At 38.2% G+C, this 22,227-nt stretch overlaps 1 protein-coding gene across 12 annotated transcripts in view; it reads right to left on the bottom strand.

The window, feature by feature from the left end:
* The window catches only part of PARD3 (par-3 family cell polarity regulator), a 445,695-nt gene that overhangs the window by 380,336 nt on the left and 43,132 nt on the right, over window positions 1-22,227 (bottom strand). For all 12 annotated transcript variants that reach the window (XM_054273679.1, XM_054273683.1, XM_054273680.1 and 9 more), the window contains exon 2: window positions 16,440-16,541. In XM_054273679.1, the coding sequence (XP_054129654.1) occupies window positions 16,440-16,541 (102 nt within the window). The remainder of the gene's footprint in view (window positions 1-16,439; window positions 16,542-22,227) is intronic.

Here is a 22,227-nt window from a genome sequence, read left to right as displayed (position 1 = left end):
AGGATCACCATTCCACAAAAACAGTGGCATAGCACTTAAAACATACTTTTAAGTACAGGTACTGAAGGAGACTAAAGGGTAAAACACTAATTTTCTGTTAGTTAACTAACTGTTTCTGCTAAAGTGCTGAGGACATGAGCATTTTGAAATGGAGTGTTATGATATATATATTCAGAAATCATTCTTTTTTTTTTTTGTCCCATCTAGTTTGTGTTTGGCAGGTTTCCCCCCCTTAACTGCAACCAAATGGCTAAACTAGAAAAGTATTATTACAGCTGAAACCAGTTTCTTTTGAAATGCATTATCCCCATTCTGAGGATATAACGCTGCACAATAAGCAGCAAAAAAAAAAAAAAAAGGCATGCATGCTACTTCTTGCTAATCAGGGAACGTCACCAGGAATTTTCAATTAATGATCAGTGCGCAGCAGTACTGGCAGGGTGCCAGCAGGATGCTGGGTTTGTACAGAAGGGTGGGCAGATCCCTGTTGGCAGCACTGGGAAGGCCAGGCAGGAGGGTACCCTGGTGGTGAAGGCAGCTCCTGCAGAGCAGGCTGGGACAGCAGCAGTGTAGCTGGAACATCCTGTCACAGGCACCAGCACAGTGCCTGTGGACCACAGGATCTGCAAGGAGATGCCAAAAATCTGGGCTTAATCAGTTTAAAGGTGAAGCTAAAAGAGAAGATAGTTGCTGTCATCTGCGACCTAATGGGTGGGAAGAAAGAAAACAGAGCTGGGATCTTCTGAGAGGTGACGCCAGAAATGGGAGGAGATGCAATAGTCACACTAATTGCAACAGCAGGAAGTCAGATGAGGCTTTGGAAACAATTTTCTCACCTTGTCAGCAAACACTGAAACAGGTGCACAGAGAGGCTGTGCAATCTGCAGCCCTGGAGATGCTCAGATCCAGATCACACAGGACCTGTTTGCAGCAAGAGGTTGGACTTGACACCTCCAGAGGTCCCTTCCAGCCTCAACCCCTGCAGCTCTGTGACTCTTTTGTTTCTTACTCTCTTCAGTGCCCACATTGCAACAGCAGATCAAAAGCATTCAACCAAGGCAGGGTGAGTATTTGCAGCTGGGAGAAGTTTGGTGAATACACCCAGAACCCACCAGCTCAGCACACTGCACTTGGCCAAACTTAACCCAGCACTCTGTGGGACACCACCAGCCCTCTGTGGGCACAAGCAAGAACAAGGACCTGCCTTCCCTGGCACCTCCTCTCTGAGCATGGGTAACATCATGCACTGCCAAATGGAATGGCCAGCTGGCCATTGTACTCCCTTGCCTAGCAGGGCTGGAGCCCTGAATGCCTTTTTCACCCAGCTTTGCTAAGGGACACTCATTCTCTATGTGATATCCAGAGCTCTGCTGACAGCAAAGCTGCTCCCAGCACCAGACTGCTCCTTGCAGCAGAAGCCATTGTATTTCCCCTTCTCCTGTGACCTGTCCTTTTTTTCTGGCAGAGTTTTCAGCACACTGACCCCACTTGTCACAACCAACAATTCCCAGTGCTGAAGCCAGGAGAGATGGGAAGCACAGCCATGTCCAGGGAAGGTGGAAGGTCACACTCATCTGCAGCACCACCACAGTCTTAGATCAGCTAAAATCTGCCACAAAGCCACACTTCCAGGAACCAAAAAGTGTGCTTAATCATGTTAGCTTTTACATGAGCTATAAGAACAATTACTCAAACAGAATTAAAAATAATAGCTCAATTTAGATCAGATGAACCTCTAAATTGTCAAAATAAAGTCTGATATTTCGCTTGCATTAAAGAAATCACCAACTAAATTTGAAAACCTCCTGGCAACATTGTGTTATTTTAAGACCACAACAAAATATTTCTTGAGATGGTATGCAATACCATAATAACTGCCAGGACAAGGCACCAAGAGAAGGAACCCATGACTCTGGAAGTGGACAACTTCTCTTTCAGTGCACTGGAAATCAGCAGCAAGGAGAGCACTTACCAACGCCACCACAGCAAATGCCATCAAGGCACAATGATTTACACTGCTGCAGGGAGCGCTCCAACACACATCTACCACAATCTCCATGAACAAGCCTCAGTAAGAGAAAGGAAAATATGACTTCAAGCCTCACCAAACCTCTCACTATCATTCCACTCTGTTTCAATTTTCATCTGTTTAACTGAAGGTGAGCCTACTTCAGCAGCTACAACCCACCTCACCCTGCTGTGACCACAGCTTCAATAATAACAGCCAACCACTACGGTTAACAGCCTGCCAGGCTCCACAGGGAATGAGTTTTGCTAGGCCAACTTTCTACTAACAACCCAGCTGCCAGAGGAACCTACACACTTATCTCCCAGTGCTCTGTTACACATATCACATGCTTTTCCTCTTTACATGCTTGTCTGGTTTCATTAAAAAAAAAAATAGGATCAGATTTTTCATAACAAATCCTCAGACTCACACTTAAAGCTGATTTCCCTCTCCCCAAAGAAGGCATTCGAGATTCCCCAGAGAATTCAAAACAAACTCTTGCAAAGATAGGAAGAAAATCACTAGATGAAAAGTAATCATAGATCATGGTTTTCAAAAATATCATCATAAAGTGAAATGAGATTAATTAATTTTTCTTTACTGCTTAGTTATCTTTAGTGATTACCATTTGCTGGTAGCTGGTGCTATGGCTTTTTGCTCACCAGACCAGACACACACCAATAGTCCTGGTCCTGGCACATCTACTACATACTGATGTGAAAAACCATTACCCTTTTGGGCAACTCCCTTCCCCCACATCACCAACTCTCCCAGTGCCATTTTTCCACTCAGTGTTTCTTTCTAATAAGACGGCAGAATGTGTAACTCCTAGGCCTTTGCCTGCTCTCAGATGCTCATAACAAGGCATCTGGAACACTTCTGTTAATTGAGTCATATTTAAACACAGGGACTGGAAGATTTTTTAACAACACCCTCTTTTGTATGCATTGCCTTGCATCTGGGATAACAGGCAGTGAACCCCACATGGTTCAGGAATTATAGAGCTTAAAAGAAAAGGGGGAAAAAGTTTGTTGGCTCAATTCTGTAGCATTCCATGGAAGAGAAATCAGAATATTAGTGAATAAACCACAAATCTGGTGTCTATGCAAGCCTTGTATGAGCATGGAACTTTACCAGGTTCCAAAATGCTGTGTGCAACACATAAGCAGTTATCAGGAAAACAGTTTCAGATCTTAATTAATCCACTGAGGCTCCAGCCCATGTCCCAGTAATCAGTCAGCTGGTGATGAAAACAGAAGACTTGAGAAGCTCTCACAAAACAGCTAAAAATAAAACTGGACCTATTTTTTATGGTCTCCTGCACATGAGGATTTTGATCTCAAATTTTTACTTATTTACAGTTTATACTTCATGCAACTGACTTTGTTCTGCATTCGAAACACTACAAGAGATACCAACTTCTCTTAAAACTACCAAATATTTTATACATTATGTTGCATAATACTTGTACACCTAAGAAGACCAGCCTACATATTTCTGGAATGTGATTTCTATCCAGATCAACCAATATGACAATATCAGCAGCCCGTGAACGCAATTACAAATTTTCTGCCTCAGAACAGATAAGCCTAGGGAAAACAACAGAATAAAAAAGTGATCTGTACTAATAAATAATTTGATGGGAAGATTATCTTGAAAGAGGTTTGTTGCTACATCAGATAGTATATTTGATATTGTTGGGTTTGAACACTTCATGATTTTCCGTTTCTGGTAAGTTCGCTAAGCTAACAAAAAAACACAGAACAGCAAGACATGCACAGCAATTTGCCTTAACATTTTCTTACATCACTGTAATTCAGAAAATGAAAAAAATGTTTCTTTAAAAATATTCTCAGATTCTTATTACTATTTTACCAGTAATTAAATAGTTTTCATTAGGGGGAAGGTCAAAATGAAATTTTACCACAAAAAAGAAAAATAAGAAATTAAACTGCAAAAAAGGGAGGTCAGTGATACTAAGGAAGCAGAACAAGGTTTTGCAACATGCTGCGATTTTAAGAGACTTTGATTGATATCAATCTACCAAAACATTTAAAAAGTAATTTTGGCTTGCCTGCCTTATAAGCAGAAGCAGAGTATTGTTCCTCCAGGGAACCACCCAAGTAAAACCACATATATTGTGAGCAGCAAAGTCTCCTATTGTCTCCTAAAACAGCAAAGACCAAAGCACAGTTTTAAATATTCTCAGATGTCAAACATCTATTAGAAAAAATGTTTCTAAAAAAATTAGAAAGAAACTCAATCAACAAAGAAAAGCATTTTTAAGGAACATTTCTCCAGGTGCTGTAAGTGAATTTCTGCTCACTCAGTAACCCAGGCCTGGAAGGACTCTGTGTGACAAACACTGACACTGAGCACAGTTAGTTCTGGCTGCTTGAAAACTGATCAGATTCTGGTAACTTCAAACCCATAATTTTTCAAGTCCAACAGCAACAAATGCAGTTGTGCTTTGTGTTCAACAGCATTTCCAATACACACAGAAGTGGCTGCCCCTGTGGGGAGGAGGGAGGGCAGGGAGGAGGTAAGAATGGTTCTGTCTCACTAAATTATAATGATCTGAAGATTGAAACAAGACCAAGCCTGTAGGAAAAATTAACTGTTCTTACAGTTACTGGAGCATTTAGAAGGGGAAAAAATACATTCTTGAGTCAGAAAAGCCCTTATTAGATCTTTCCAATACACAAAAGTTATCAAAGTGGACCTTTGTCTAGAGTGCTTCATTTCAGATGTATCACTCACTAACATATTGCAACCAAGCCAAAGTAGTAAAAGTCTCTTAAAACTACCCCCACAATTCTGCATCTATGAGTACTGGAGTTCAGACACACATCCCTATGAATAAGAATTGGTAGCAAAACACTTTTTCTGGAAGTGACACCATAAAAGGCGTAGCTAAAGCAGATGATGCCTTTTTATTTTCAATAAAAACAGAATTTAGAAGACTAAATAATGAAACCAGCAAGAACACACATTCAGAACTTGTTGAAGCAACAGCCTGAATTCCATAATTGAGCATATTTTTCATTAACCACTAGAGGTCACACAGTAACCATGGCAGACTTCCAAAAAATGAGTGGACTCAAGAACCTTATGGTCTGTTAAAATCAAAATACATGGGTACTCACTGATTTGCACCCAAAACTAAAATTCTGAAATTGATGTGAGCAGCCTAGTTCCCCAAAAGATTCAATGAACTTGAATGTTCACAGATGTCATTCAGTACTTCAAATTTCCATAAAACTGAGATTTATTATTTTTACTTCTAAAAAAAGACATCAAATAATGGGTAGGAGTGCAGCAGGATTGTCAGAGCTTGCAGCACTTATGAAGGTTTTTCTGATTTCTTCAAGTATTTCCTGATTTGAACTTCCAGAACTACAATTCAAGAAAAACAGCTTCAGCTGTGCCTATAATTAACACTAAAGAATCGCAATAAACTGGAATATTCTGCTATTTTACTAGTGAATTTCTTACTATGTAAATAGACATTTTAACATTCCAAGAACAAGAAAAATAGTAATAAAATCAAATATGATCCCACACATGTAAAATACATTGTAGTTTCCATCTCACACCAAAGTTTACACTGGACACAATAACTCTTATTTTCTCTTAAATCTGAAGGGATATATGCCCTCAAAAATTTAGATGCAGTTGGAATGGTCAGGGTCTGAAAACTACTTGCTTGCAAGAAATCCACTTTAGTGCTATTGAAAATCTAGTCTATTTCAAAACATTTGAAGAAACACTTTTTGCAAAGTGTTAAAGCACCTTATGTTGTACACAGCTAATTAAAAATTCCCTGTAAAGTTCATTTAAACCCTTCAAAAAGGTGCACACAAGTGCAGACTGAGAGATGGATCAGAGTCAGTGATCCTGTACTCCTTCCATATTAGTTAAAATTTCAGGGATCAGTATACAAAGATATTTCATGAACTGACTCACTTTTTATTCTATTTACAATAGTTCACACAGCATCTTCTCTCTAGAGAAATTTTATTTAATTAGATCCCAGCAACAAAATATAAAGCAAGACCTGTGTATGAAAGTCTTTCACTACAGCAGAGCAGCACTGCCAAGGCACTAAACTGCCCTCTAACCCAAGAACTGGTCCCACCAGAACAGGTGCTTCTGTTGACTTGCATTACCTGTTCTGGAATAAGTAAGATATTTCAGTCCCTAAAGCTCTCAGTCTGGTACATTACAACATTAAAAAAAATAATAACAGTGAAGAACAGTGGAACAGCTGTAATCTGAATAATAATTTCAAAAGTTTCAGCACAACAAACAACACTAGCAAAGTTCACAGGACACTTACTGCACTATAGGAGTAATTCCATGAGACAAAACAGAAAATATAAATCACGTCTTAAAAGCAGAAAAGATGCAGACTTTTCTCAGCATAAAATTAACACCATAAATCTATCTAGCTCTTAAGAAATATTACAGGAAAAAACCCAGCTTTAGCTGCACACAAGCTTGTATGCTCACACATAGCTACAGACACACAGACTGCAAGTCAGCAGAGATTGCTTACCACTTCATAGTAACACAGCAAGATTTACAAACTCCACAAAAATTTAGAAGGCAAGAATTTTTTCTGAGGAATATCTGAATACAAACCTGCTTTTTCTGTGCCTGCTGTTTCTGAGCACCCAATTTAGCAGACTTAAAGCTGAGAGACTTGGACTGTCTCCTAACTTTCACTGAATCTCTCCGGCGATCATATGAAAAAGACGATGACTTCTTTGTAATTTTCCTCATAGGTGTGTCTGCCATTTCATCCAAAGTATGGTTACCTTCAAGTAAACAGCATCCCAAGAAAGTAAAAACTCAGTATCATCAAGCTCCCACCAAGCTTGTATGAAACAGTCTTGAATCTACAGGAAAATCTAGCAGCCTGTAAGGAAGGGAGCCCACGGAAGAACAGTTTCAGTTCTTCCAACAGGTTGTAAAAAATGAAAGAATCCAATGGTCCTGCAATGCTGAATGTCACTGAGGAGCAGGCAGAACTCCTTCTTGCAGACAGGCTTCAGCAGTGATGCTAATCTGAAAACGTAGTGACTATCCTGCTGAGCACGCTAAAGGTGAACGGGAGGTAGCTCCCTGCACACCAACTGGGTGTGGAAGTACACGAACAGGGTGTGGGGATGAAGCAGAAGACTTTGGGTTCAAAGCATCTTCTTAACTCCTTCCTCTCTGGGCTACTGCTGGGAAGTCAACTGGCAAGTCAGACTGGTGAAAGCCCCTTAAAAAAAGACAGCATTATTTTCCTCTCTTTGGATCCAAGGCCCTTCCTGAAAAAAGCTTCAGCATGCAGTAACCATCCCATTAAATGCATTAGGGGCCCTATTTTAATCTAATTTAAATATTCCATGCTCTCTCCTTGTCAATAAGACTATTCACACTACAAACCTAGGAGATACTTCAACTTCTAAGTCAACTAGAAAATGAAGTACCTGACTCTGAACCTTACTGTCCTTCCTTGGAAATAACTACAGAGTTACAACAGTCTCTTAAGACCTGTTGGTATCAATGGATAAGAGGGTAATGAATTCTCATCCCAGTGACAGTGTGGGAATCTTATCAGACAGCTGAGATTGCAGCTTTTGTACAGGACTGTTTAGGTAGGAATGTTTCTCTTGCATAAGGTATTAGTCAAGGAACTCTACAAGGGTGTAGAGCCCCAGAGTTGCTGCTACTGATTTCCATTAAACAAAACACATCCAAAGGGCCAAGCTCTACAAAACATTTAATCCATGTTGAAAGACAAGGAGGAAAACTACTTTTGACAAACTTAGGCATTGACCAGGATCTTTTCCAGAAACTTTTCCTTATTTTATTCATGATGCTACTTGGCGTACAAAACAACTATGAATAATTTATAGTTGCAGGATTATCCATTACTATAATTAAGCTCTAATATGGGTCAGTCCTCTGGTGTATGAGTCTCACTACCTCTGTTAGGAAATAGCTGTGAAGTTGGAACAGCATTTCTTTTAAGACCTGCTGATACCAAGGAGTAAAAGAGCAGTATTAATGAATCCCCGTACCCAACCTTTCCTGCAACTTCTTCCTTTGTTATAGGATGAATAATCTACCTCTAGGACACAGTGATATTGCTAAAATTAACCAAAAACTATTAGAATGTTAAGAATTTATTAGCCATAATGACCTAATTCTGCATATCTCACTGCAGATACACTGCACATTTTTGTGAAGATTTACACTGTGAAGGATTAGAAAGCACAGCTTCATATTATCTACAACTATATCTAACCAGTGAATCTGTAATTATTCCAAGACATAGAAAAAATACATTATTAAATATTTTTAGTACTAAGTCTCTCTTAATTGTGATGTGTTTATAATACTGTAGCAGTCATTATCTGTAGCCACATACTGACCTTCTATGTTACTAATATTTGACACTGAGACCATCATCACTTCAACACAGTCTGTGGTTGTCAAAGTCTAGATTAAAGAAACTTTTTCTCACAAATTGAAATCCTACTCAAATTACCAGTTTCCATGATTTACAAGCATCACCTTTTTGAAGACTTAAAATAAGCAGAGTATTCAGTATTATGTGCTTGCAAATGACATCTCAAGAAAAAAAAAAATATCCTCCAAAACTTTGTGAAGCATCTATGATATCTGATAAATATCACAGATATTCTTTTGCAGACAGCTACTCTTATGACAGTTTCACTGTCAAGCCCCAGAGCTTGCACTGAAAAAAACAAAGAACCACTTCTCAATATCACCTCTGATTTTACAGCCATCTACAGTTTGCTTCTGACATCATCTTTTCAAGGCTGAGATCCTGGTCCATTTAGATACTGCTGGTGGAGAATGTTAGTCTGTACCTGGAGTCAGTGTTGGCATTTGCTCTGTGCTTTTTGCTATCTCTGCAAAATCATTTTTGGTTTCTTGGTTTAGTGCTGGAGGAAGCAGAGGGCTCACCAGCAGCACACACAGCAGAGAGATCCCACCACACCTTGCTGCACCACAGAGACCACAATCTTCTCCAGCAGCTCCACAGGCACCACTGAAAGCAAGGTCTCAGCCCAGTCATGTTCCCATTTTTCTTCTTCCTTCATACCTCAACCACTCCCAGCTCTAAAGTCCTCTCCCTTTCCTCCTCAGCTTGCCAGGTCCTTTGGTGAACTTAGAATTTTCATGAAATAGCAGAAAAACACTCAGTTTGTTTTGCAAGGAAGATTCTTCTGCTCCTTGATTGAACAAATCTGCCAGAGCTCACATGAGCCAAGCAGCAGCACTGGGATGAAAACACTGAGGAGAGGCAGAGACAGGGCAAAATGCTGAAAGCCTTCTGAGACCTGGTGATGTGCCTTGCACAAAAGCCACTGTGTCCAGAGGTCTATTGCAAAATCAGAAACGTTCTCCCAAACATAAGAGCAAGCTCAGAACTCATTAGTTTGTGTATTCAGTTAAGGCAGTCTCTCTCCTAAAGCACATCACCTTTGCCAAAATGATATTACCTCCACCATGTTATTGTCTGCTCCCTGGATGCTTCTGCAACTCTTCATGAGCAGCATCCACCATCCATGTGTGGCTTCCCACACAATAATGCAATTTGTCACTCCAGTATTCAGATCTTCCTTCAGAACAATTGCAAATATATTGAACAATACAAGCTCTATTTTCCATATTCAAACCAGTTACACATCCATAAAACCCTTCCTCTTATTCCATGCCAGGCCTGTGGGTTTTTTGACTGTGCTAACCCAGTTGCTGTTGCTCAGGTCCATCTTTCTGCTCAGAATACAGGCATAATATTGTGAGATACTACTTTCTTGACAATACTGTCACAATCTGCCCCAGTATATCATATTCATGCATGGGCCTGCTATTCCTCAGAGAACAGTTTTTACCAAAAGATTCAATTTTCAGAAGTCAGATTTACCTGCAGCTCTTCAGATGTCCATGGAAACTGATTTATGGATTTACAAATGTCAGTCCTCTCCTACATGAGAGTTCTTAGTGCAAAAATACAACTGTTTCAGCATTACAGGAAAGGAATAGCAATACTACAATTTATCTCAAAAATACACAGCAAATTAGGAATGGAAAAGCTGTCACCACATAGCTAGAAAAAACTAAGTGATGATGAGATTAACAATTTGAAGAACAGTGCTGAAAGAGGTGAAAAACTAAGTTCTACAGTTAGGAGACAACATTTAGTTACATCTAATATCTCTCAGGGATTGAAAAATGCATGTTCCAATATTCACGTATTATGACCTTTATTTCCTCACTTCCATGGATATATGATTATTTATTAGTCTCATCCACAAACACTCTGAAATTAAAATTTTGTTTACAATTAGAAATACTACAAGCATTTAAATTCCATTCTTTGACTGAAGATAGTATTTATATTTTGAGTATGCTATTTTCAAATGTTTTTATTAAAGAGTAGCTGGGAATAAAGGCTGTGCAAATGCTTTGTTTTCTACTTCAGATTCATGAGCAAGACAGACCTAAAAATCATCATGTGGCCATCCCAGTATTGAGTCAATAGTGTTAATGCAAAAACACCTGGTTTAAATGGACACATTCTGGTTTTACGAATTTTTCCAAGTATCAGTAATACAAAAAGTCAATCTCTAAAAGCATAAATGAAATTGAAACCACTGCCAAACAGTAGATGCCATCAAGAGCCCATTCTTCAAAAGCTGATGTTTTTTAACAGAAAATAATCATGGGGCTGTTATATGATGGGTTTCTTTCCCAGTATCAATACTTTCCCAAGCCTGGTGGCTCAAGCAGTTATTTAAAGCTGTTACGAGAAAAGAATGCCTTATGCTCAAAATGTGTTTTGCCAAGTCACTTGTGAGTAACAACAAATTATTTCTAGGTCATCTGTTTTCCAGGGATACCAGGAATGAAGACAGGGAACAAGAAGAGAGAAGGTGCACAGTGTGGCAGAAGATAATCATGGCTATAGTTGAAAATTAATTCGATAGAAAGGTTGAGGGGTAAAAGGGTATACCAATCATGGTATAGTAAATACTGCAAAACATATTTGAGTAATTTTTTGGGGCATTTTAAGGTTTTGCAGTCAGATTTGCTGCATGGGACCTGGAGAACTTGTTTCTTCATTCAATCCAGGGTGTTAATCTGTTAATGGCAGAAACAAGAAGCACAAAGAGTTGTTATTCTCTACTCATGATTTCAGGGTTATATTCTTAACTTGCAGAATCAAAGAGAAATCACATGTAAATTCTGATGCATGTTTGCTTAAATGAGGCACAGACACCCAGAATTTAGAATAAACAACACTACTTTGAGTATTCTGATTATGTAATGATGGAAATCTAAAGATAACACAACTTTATCTGCACAGCTTTCATTGACTTCAAAAAGCTCTTGAAGATTTTTGAGTGAATGAACAGGCACAGGGTTACCAGAATCTCGTTCTAACAGCATCCTGCTGTCACTGGCCTACCCTGAATTTACTACAAAAATGAGGTCTTGCATAACTGGCCCAAAAAATAAGAGTGAAAAAGTAAGAATCAATAGCAGCAGAAAACTGTAATCACAGTCCTTCAGTCCCTAGCTAGCCTTCAACCTTAACATCATAATGCATTTGCTCAAAATAGCCTTCTTTCTGTGTAGGCTCCCAGTTAACATTTGCTACAAACAAAACACAGTCATCCTTTCCAAACCACATTTTGTGTATCACATGCCTCTCTAACTCAGAGCTTTCCAAGAGGAAGTAAACAAAACAACAGTATTATTTAGAATTGACCATCTGTTTTAACACAAAACCCAAAAGTTCATTTCCTTTCCATTACACTGGGAAAAGGTCCTAATATGCCTTAGCATTATGCGAAGAAGCTCCTCAATGACTTTTTCCCACTAAAAGTCTTCACACTTCAAGCAAGCAGGCACTAACTTCATAATAATATTAATAGAATCTCTGTAGGTCCCTTAAAAGCAGATGCAAAGGAAGCACAATTGATTTCACTGAACTTCAGCTGCAGTTTGCTTACTTAACACAGTTAACTCTAGTTCATGACTGTTTACAATTCCATTTCAACACAGATCCATGAAATTCATCTCCATCCCATTCTCACCAGAAGTACTCCACTCAAACCAACAACTCCTTGTGTGTCTTTCTGGGAGGTTCAAAGTTTGTCTAAGCAGCACTAAGCACCAACATCACCTTGAACTTCCAGTGACCTGGGCCAGAGAGAGCAGCACACACACAAACACTGTGGGAAGCAGGAGACTCCACTCCAGACCAAACCATGTTCCTCTGGTTTTTATCACTGCACTCAGTGGGTGGAGGCATGAACTGTGCAGGGTGAAGAGCTGACTGAATATTTGAAAATGTTAAGTCAAGCAAAGAAGGCCCCTGCCTGCCTTAGTTTAGAGAAATAAAGCCAGGGTGTAAATCTAAGCAGATACCAAATTACTGTGGTTATTTTTAAGAGCCAATGTTGAATTTAGCAGTGATAAAGGAATTTATAAGATGCCAAGGCCTTTAGGATTTACATGTTGTCAATCCCAAATTAATTTGGCAAAAATAAGTATATTGGAGCAAATGAATTTAGGAATAATTAGGTTCACACCTACATTGTTTCAAAGTAGCTCTATTTACCCAGCTACTGCCCATTCCATCATCACAACCAGTGGCTGTTAATGGCAGATCCTTGTTCTCTTGGGAAGAAAAAACTGATTTCTCAGCAATACAGCTACACCAAACACAAACATCTTGGTCTCTAAAGCTTCCCACTGAGCAACAGTCTGAGCATTTCTATTCATCAAAATATTACATATAATTGCAAACAAAATTTTTTTCAAGTTGTTCAAAATATAAATTACTAAGTCATTTAGAATTCAAATGGGAGCAAGTTATATTCATACACATACTTTGGGTTTCTTGGTTGCTTTTTTTTTCTTAAATGAGATTACACCACATTTTTCTATGGATAAACAAGGGTCTATGATATCTTAGAATAAGATCCATATAACTTCCACTTCCATATTACATCCAAAGTATGACAATTACCAAAGTCTCTACAAGCCTCAGTCTACCTGAAGAAAACACAATTAAAAATGGTTGGGTTCTGGGTTTTTTCTGCAGTTGGGTTTGTTGGGTTTTTTTGCTGCTGAGAATGCCTGCCTACTAAAAACTGAACTGAAGTCATCAAGCATGCTATCATCAAGTTGGAAACTTATCAAGATTACATATGTTTTTTGAGAGCCTTCATGGAGAGGGCTACTTTTGCAAGTTACAGAAATCCAAACAAAACAGATTATTCACCTATCTTTAAAATACTGGTCTAACCACCACACAGACAAGAAATCTGTATTTTTAAAGTAATGGAAGTAGGTTATGCAGCTGACTAAATGCTAGCTGAAAATAGGGTCTTGTTTCCTGTAGCCAAATATTTCTCAAAAACAGTAACAAGTCAGCCCATTTGTGTTCATGTATACAAAGAGATATATAAATGTAAAAACCATTTCTCTGTTTCCATTTTTGAAAACTATCCATATTTCCCTAGTAAAACCTTAAAAAATTACGTTTCAATAAATATTTAAAAGCCTACTAAAAAAAATTATTCAAGTGAGCATTTAATTTTTTGGTTATAAGGTTATTGTCTTTAACTGCATTAACCAAGCAACTTCACATGCAGTGATATGTGTAATATAAATGCCCACATCTTATGCTGGCTAAGTTAGAGTGCTTTATGCATTTTCTCAGTGAACTAAGTTAAAGGGCTTAAGTAAAGCTGTTTCAGAAACAAGCAAAGGAACAAACAGCTTAGCAAAATCAGTTTTTCCATGTAGTTTGTTTCATGTTTTACTCCTTTTTTTTAAGGAGGAGCAACACTGAGCATCACAAATTATTCCAGAAAGCAACTGAAAGAGCTAACCCTTACTCATCCATTCTGTTTTAGTAAGCGACAAGAGAATTACAAAATATAGAGACAGAGAAGCTAAATAAAGTCACCCTAGCATGCTACATTTTAATGTGAAGGATGCCATCAAAGATACTTCTCTCATTCCATTCAGAACAGCTGCTCTAAGGGTCTTTGTTATAGGACAAAACATTTTCTCCATGGAGACAGTGGAATAGGAGTAAATATATTCCTCACATCACTTAAGTGCTTTATTTTACTAAGGCAGTTGAGTATACAGAGCAATAAATCCATCAAGAGGACAAGTGGTCCTTAGCTGCTCTGCATTCTGTATTGTGCTGATATGACACTGCACAATTATAACATAACAGCATCACCAAAGGCAAAAATTACATTTATCACTGATCCTTAAGTCTAAAGAATCATGGTAAGAGTAAATTGATTTTCAAAAACACAGATGTCAGGTAGTAAGTAACATAACCAACTTCTCTTCAAGAATGTAAGGAAGTTCCTTGTGGAAATGAACACTAAAACATGAAGTGTTCCATTTTCCAATATCCTAGACATTTTTGTCCCAATTTTAAAAGAGATATATAGGCAAATGTTTGATTTTAAGCACAGCTAATCCTACAGACTTCAGTAATCATTTAATTACATGTTCAGACACCATCTGTTTAAATGCCTTTTTACAAGGTATGATAAGTGCACAGATAAGATAGAAAATACCCCTAACTGGAGATATATTCCAAACCTGGCATTAATGAGAAGTGTATTAGAGTATAGCAACACAAAACCAGTTGATACATTTGCTATGGAGGCAAAGTAACAACACAAAACTCAAGGGAGCCAGGAAGGTCAGCTGTAAAACACACTACAGGAAACTAAAAACCAATGACTAATGACCAAAATACCTGAAAAGACCCAAACGTGAAGGTCAAGTGAGAATGACTAATTCAAGAAGATAAACCAGGATAGCACAGTGCATATTTATATTGCACCTTCCTAATCAATGCTGCAAGGTCCTTCAAAAAAAGGAAATTTAACTCATAGGTGCCAGTAGAGATGAGCTTGGCAAATGCAGAGATAAATATTACTAATTGCTAAGTATCTTGTCCATCTATACACAAAAACAATATTGTAATAATGGCTTTGCTTGCTTCAATTGCAGTCAGAGTTTTTCAGAGCTATTAGTCATGCACATAAAAACACCCACAGAGTTTCACTGTGAGGAATTACCCCACTTGAAGGCAGCACGGCAAGGTAACAGCCAAAAAACAAGGTCTTGAAGCACCAGAACTCAAACTTCTGAGGGGAAGAGCACATGAGGAGCTAAGAAGTGCATTATTCAAATAAGTCTCTCTGTGTGTTTGTATATATATATATAAATATTTATATTTAGTGACAACTTGCACCAGCCTCCCAGAGGCCTGTAAGCAAAAGCTAAGCTAATCACACAGCTGAGCACTTCAATATGAGATAACCAACTAGAGGTTTTAATTAGCTTTTCATGAAATCTTATCTGGGCACTATTTTTATGGAAGAAATTCCTGAAAACTCAGCACTGTTACTCTATACAGCTTGAGTAATCCCAACATTTCAGACAGTGAGGAGTCTTCATGTCCCAAGACTCCTCACATAATTTTTCTTTGCAAAGTCCTGGTTGAAATAACCACGTCAATTAAGTTTTGCCTGTAGTTATTTCTTGTGACAAAGTATGTATTTCTGAAAAATTAGCCTAAGAGTCATCATCTGGCCACTTTTCAAGGAGCCTTGACAGTTCCAACAGAGGCAATTAAAGATACTGTCTGTGAAGGCGTGTGGTCCTGAAACATGTTTCCAGACTGAAGTCTGTATCAGCCTCAGATGCTTTCAAGAGCTTCAGCTTTCTAGAGAAAAGTAGCATATTTACAATGACTTTGCAGTTTGCCACAGTGTTTCTTATCCATATTTTTTTGAACAAGTAATTCAAAGATACTTGTATCTATAACTTCAACAAATAGCCAATAAACAACAGGCCTCTTAGTCAACTGTGATCTAAATCACTACTTAAAAAAGAATAAAAGCACTCAAGGCTCAGCAGTGTATAAATATTGTCTCCAGTTCTGTGTAATTAGCAATACCTCCAAAAACAACTGTTGGGAAAAAAAAAGCCAACACTCAAGAGTTTAAAACCAGCAGATTTTTTTTGCACATTTCTAACTGGTAACACACAGCTACAATATCAACCTACTTTTTGCACATTTATTTTCCACTGTTTGAGGTATTTTCATCCTTTAAACCTCCTTTTCCTATCTGAACTGTTAAACAACCAGAAAGGATTGAAAACCCATGATTTCAATTAAAAGAAAAACCCTGACAGTAACCAATTTCTCACACCTGTCAGGCAAACTACATGAAAAATGTCCAAATTCCCTGTGTTGGCTCCCAGTTTGGGACACATGCAGCAAACACACAGCACTGAGGGGCTGATGTGCAGTTTGTGCCATGCTGCTTTTGTAGCCATGTGTACTTACACGGTCTTTATCATCAGCTACATCACAAAGAATGTCATCAAGATCCAAGATGCCACCATCCCCGTGCTCCAGCCGATGGACTTGTATCCAGTAGTTTGGATCCTGCATAAAAGAAGAAGAAAATAGTATCAGATTATCACAGCCAACAGAAGAATGTTATTCCAACATATAGTCAGCATCACAGCCCTACAAATTCTTGACATCTACCATCTATTTAGGTCATATTTCTGTAAATAAGCGTAAATTGAGATGCAGAGCCCAAGTTGTCTTTTTAAATTGCCTCAGACTAGATATGTAGTCTTCCCTCTTCTATCAGATCTGCATGAGTCACAATCCCATCACTGACACATAGGACTCTGACATATTCCCAATATTACTGCACATTACATTCCTAATATTCCTTCCATAAAAGGAAGAAAAATAAATTGCCCACAAAATAAAGCATGCCAGACTGTGGTCAACAGGCACAAAAGGTTACAGGCAGCTGTAAAAGATGTGAGGGTTTTACAGAACAGCTATAAAAGGCATAAACCAACATTTAAACACCATCAAAATGCTTTCTACCTGTTCTTCACTAGAGGTGGTAAACGGAATACTTAAAATCTAAGATATTGAGCACGTACTAAGAGCACTTTCCACATTTGAAATAAAAAGTTATATATATACACAGACACATATACACACACATATATGTATACAAATGTGTGCATGTGGCTTTGTGTTTATACAGGTGTCTAACAGTAACTGGGAGGACTGGCTTTACAGTCTGTATTGCTACTTTTGATAGCAAAGGAAGCCATAGGGAGCAAGGCTGTGTCCACAAAGTGTCTCCAGCATATGACCCAAGTGCTGGTTAATACTTGACATGCTATTCTTAAAGGATTTGTTTCCTAATGGGGGAAAGTTGCCCTGTAGCCACCTGGCCTGATCATGCTACATAATCCTGCTTCTCAATACACCCCCCAACGCCCCAGGCTGTTGTTCAGTGTCTCTCTGTAAAAGAGCTCCTTTGCTTTTCACTGAGAAGTCATGGCTGCACAAAGTTTCTGCTGGGAGGACCATCAAAATTGCATCAACTTGCAAAGTTCCTGACTTGCTAAAAATAGCAATTTGCATGAGTCTTTTTAGGTATGGTGTCTAGAAATGACAAAACAAACAAACAGAAACAAAAAAAACATCACACCAAAGCCAAACCTGAACTGAACAAAAACCCCCCCACACTAAAAACAGAAGTCATAAATAAATAAATAACCTCCACCCTAAAAGGCTGGAAATTATTTTAATTTCTCAAAGTTGGAACAGGACAAGAAATAGGACTACCAGAATTCCCTTAAATCCAAATGTTTAAATCCTGACAGAGCATGCTGCACAAAAGAACATAAACAGATATTCATCTTGGCTTTAATATCCTAGAATTCTATATATTTGCATATGATATACATGCATAAGTCAAATAACTTGGAGATAACTGGTACTATGAAACTTATTTCATTGTTTGTATAAGTACATCCTCAAAAACTGCTCTAAGTCATCATCATTAGATGATCAGATTTCAGAATTTCATTTTACAGTCATTAGGCAAGTCCTTTCAAAAATGAAATTACAGACTTTTTTCTCTGATTTCTCTAAGTATTAAATATCATTACCTTCTAAGCAAGGTGCATTTCTTCTAAGCAAGCACTTATTATACAATTAACTGGATTTCTAGTATGTGGGTTTTCTCTGAACAGATTTACTGTTGTAGCATATTACAGGAGATAACATACATTTTTTTAAAATAAATATTTGGGAATAATTAAAAATAGTATTACATTATTCACGCAGTCATGCATATAGAGGTGCCTACATAGCTAGATAATACACAAACCTGCACTGTAAAAAAGGTAGATAATGCAAACAGTAGGATAAACTTGTACGTTTGAATACTCCACTAACACAGACATGGCTGGACAAGGTCACCTGTGTACACCCGAAATCTTCCAACATTTCTCAAACAGGTTCAAAGGGAAGTCTTTACCAACTCTGCACTCAGATTAAAAGGAAAAAAGATCCTTCCTCATCCTCCAGCCTATTAAAAAAATCTCTGCCTCTCATATCTACCAAAGACTGAAACACATTTGCAAAGACCAAGACGTAGCAGACACAACCAAACAGACAAGCTGTGAAACACCTTGCACTCCTGAAGGACTTGACTCAGGTTTCCTCTGCTGAGATTCTCCACCTCAAACCTAAGCAGGAATTGAGCCATAAACCACTCTTCACCGCAAAATCACAGACAGAAAACTTAGTTTGGGCTTTAAGAGCGCCTGATCCCTCATACATCACCCAATTCACCATTTTTCTTTGCAACAATTAATCTTCTTACTGAAGAATGGAAACATTACAAACAGGTAACTGCAATACTGGCTCAGTGACCTGACTACATCCATCAAAACAAACAGCACCCAAGCTGAAACTACAACTTCAATATCCATGTATCCTTATTTTTTTGCTTCCTACCACAACTGTTTCCTACCTCCAAGGCAAATGTAAAAAAACATTCACAACAACAGAATCAATGACAGAAACACCCATTTCTAAATAACTATTGTGCTATTTCAGCATGCACAATCTACTTAAAAATAGCTTTGATATATAAGCTGCTTCTACTAATTACTTCCTTTAAAAGTTTCTCAATATTGCATAAGAAGTTTTAGATAGACTTCATTTTTACTGCATCACCTACAAGTACTGCCATAGCCTGAACTGCTCTGGTCGCTTTTCCTGTCAGACGAGGTCCTGATACAAAACAATACGTGAGCAAGACCAGACAAGAAATTTATAAAACTAGTTTGGCAAGAACTGACTCTGGAGGGATTTGGTAAGTAAATATGAAATAACAACGCAACTTTTCATTAAAGCCCTCTCCAAACATCAGAACAGACTTCTCTTGAGGCCCTTTTACTCCATTAAAGGTTTTGCATAAATCGAGGGTTTGGTGGGGGAGGATTGGGAAGGAAGAGAAGTCTAGGAGGGAAAGGAGTACTCACGTTGTACAGAGATGAGTTACACCATACTGGGGGGAAAAAAGAAACTAAAAAAAAGAAAACAACATTGAAACTAATGATTTTACCAAGTTATGAAAATCCACAGGCATTTATGGTTCCAAGTTCTAGCAATTATTTCTGTATATTATTCAACCAAACAACACGAAAAAACCAAACTGCATAAATGTTCACATTTAAATTCCTGTTCTGTGATCTGTCTTAAATGAACACAACGTTTTCTAGAGTCAGCTCATATGCACTGTCTGCTAAATACCAAAGAAACTGAACCAGACTTGACACAGATTGGAACTCAAGTCCTCCTACATGGATGTTACAAGTGCATCTGTATTCATGGCTTGGTCAAGCTGCATTTCACAATCTCAGCCAGTAAACAGATGTTCACAGCTCCCTGTGCAATAGCAGTAGTACAGTCCTCAAACATTTTCTGAAGCAGTCAAATACATTGTTTTGGCTCAGACCAGTTCCTAAAGTGGAAACTGGCTATTTCCAGAGTTTACTGGAGCTGACATAATCACATCTGTGGGGCAAAGTGGTCCAGTCACTCCTTCAGGACACCTGAACACCTCCGGGATCCCCGTCTCTGTTTGGCAGTGAGGGGCTCTCAAGTGAGTTGTCAAAAATCAGGGACTGCCATCAGAATTTGCCCACAGCAATCTGCTCAGGGCACATGCAACAGGGTGCATTCATAAATTAAAAGAAAAATGTCTTCTAGTTATTAAAAAGAAAAAATAAATCTAAGTAAACCAAGTTTATAAAAGTCAAGTTTCCATAAAAAAAAAGGAAAAAAACCATGAAACAATTTTTTTTACATCTTCCACAATTTTTTCAAGAAACCTGCTTCAGAGTTACCATTTAGTCAGACATAATGCTGTTGTTTCAGTAACAGCATGAATTTGTGTCGTAGAATCAGATTTTCATATTTTGTCAATAAAACAAAGCTACATTTATACTCTTTCACTGGTATGATTGTGTAAAAGGGTACTGCACTCTCCAAATCTGCAATGCATTTAGAAGGAAAAACAAGTGGTGATAGAGAACTCATTAGCTGCACTGCTCCACCAATGTGTAAGTTAGCAAAGTACAATTATTTTGAAAAAGCTGCAGAGATGCCTTTGTCACTAGTTCATGTAGAAGAACCAGCAAGTTCAGTTCACTGAATGAATACAAGGATAGAAGTAACGCTAAACCTGATTTATAATATCTTCATTTAAATATTGCATCACTCAGCTCAAGTCTAAGCAAGTCCGATCTCCTGTTTCCTGTCTACACCCATTTAACTCCTCAACTTGATGATGATTATAAAGGTACTCATAATTTAAGCTCATGAGCACCACATTTTCTAATCCTCAGCAATGGAAGTTAAATATTTGCTAAGTGAACACCAGCACTGGAAGCAAGAGCACATTACAAAGGCAACAAGAATGCAGCCATTCACATTCTGTTTATTACATAAAATGACTTCTAAAAAGCACAAAGGAAAAACTGAGAAAACCATTAGTTTAAGTAGTATCATTCAGCATTCTGTAGCTAACAATTTCATGTTCCCACATAATGGAAACAAGGACCATATGTGGAAAACAATATCTAGACATCAGAATAGAAACAGCAATGTGTTCTTATTAATGGCATAGGAAGATGTCTTATTCCTTTACATCTAAATATGTGTCTTGGTTCTTACAAATTGACCCTTTCCAAAAATATATTGAAATATTTAACATTAAAAGTAACAGTAAATAAGATTATTCTTTGAAACACTTTGTCCCTATCTTACAAGAAGACAGCACCACAAACCTCTGACAAGTAGCAATCTAACAGAAAGCAGAAAATCAGGCTCCTAAAAGCCTGATGAACAATGCTTAGTGTTTACTAACTGTGCCCACTAGTGTGATTTGATCTCACCTGTCACCAGCAGGATGTCCTGAAGCATCAGAAAAATGACATTAATCTGCCTGGCTACAATTACATACTTGGAGCTGGCATAGCAGAGGAGTGTGTGTGTCTCATTTCTTGTGTGCTGCTTGAAGCTCATGCAGAGAACACTGAGGGAGGACACCAAGCTCTCCCCAAGAGGTCTCTGTACTTCTTAACTTTGCCCACATTTCCCTTCAGCTGGGTGCAGATCAGTTGCCACTACAAATTTTTACACATTTGGAAATCAAGAAAGACATATTTTTTCCCCTCTACACTCCTGTATTTTATTATCTGTTCTTGTCCAAATAGGAAGTGTATTTTTTACCACACAGCACTCTTGGGAAATGGATTGGCTTTGCCAAGCTGAGCTCCCAGGGGCTCTCCATTGCCTATTGAGACCAACTGCAATAATTTAAATTTAGATATCATTTATGGCTTTTTGCTTTAAAACTGATCCTTATGATTCTTAAAAACCACTATCAGCTGGACAGTTGTGCACAGGTATTTCAGTGTAACTCTCAAAGGAAAACAGACTCACCCACGAGGACGAAGGACAAAGAAGAAGCATATCCAAGTAGGTAAATGTAACTTCTCAATTATAAATCAGGAGATAAAGGCAAAGTAAGTATATATTATTTGTTTCTGCTTAAAACCATCTGGAATTCAAGATTATAAGGCCATGTACGTGGCTATCTTCACTGGATTGAGTTTTTTGAGAACAGACAAAGCCTTTGTGGCAAGAATAGACACAGATAAAAACCAACTAAATCACCAGGCTGGGGTGTGTACTGGACTTGTCTGTTCAGCAGCATATGGCACTTGGGCGTGTT

Source organism: Melozone crissalis, unplaced genomic scaffold (assembly GCF_028551555.1).
Source record: "Melozone crissalis strain CALT ecotype California unplaced genomic scaffold, PUWL_Pcris_2 ptg000016l_1, whole genome shotgun sequence".
In the NCBI taxonomy this organism is placed as follows: Eukaryota; Metazoa; Chordata; class Aves; order Passeriformes; family Passerellidae; genus Melozone; species Melozone crissalis.
This window is presented reverse-complemented; position numbering and strand designations above follow the sequence as displayed.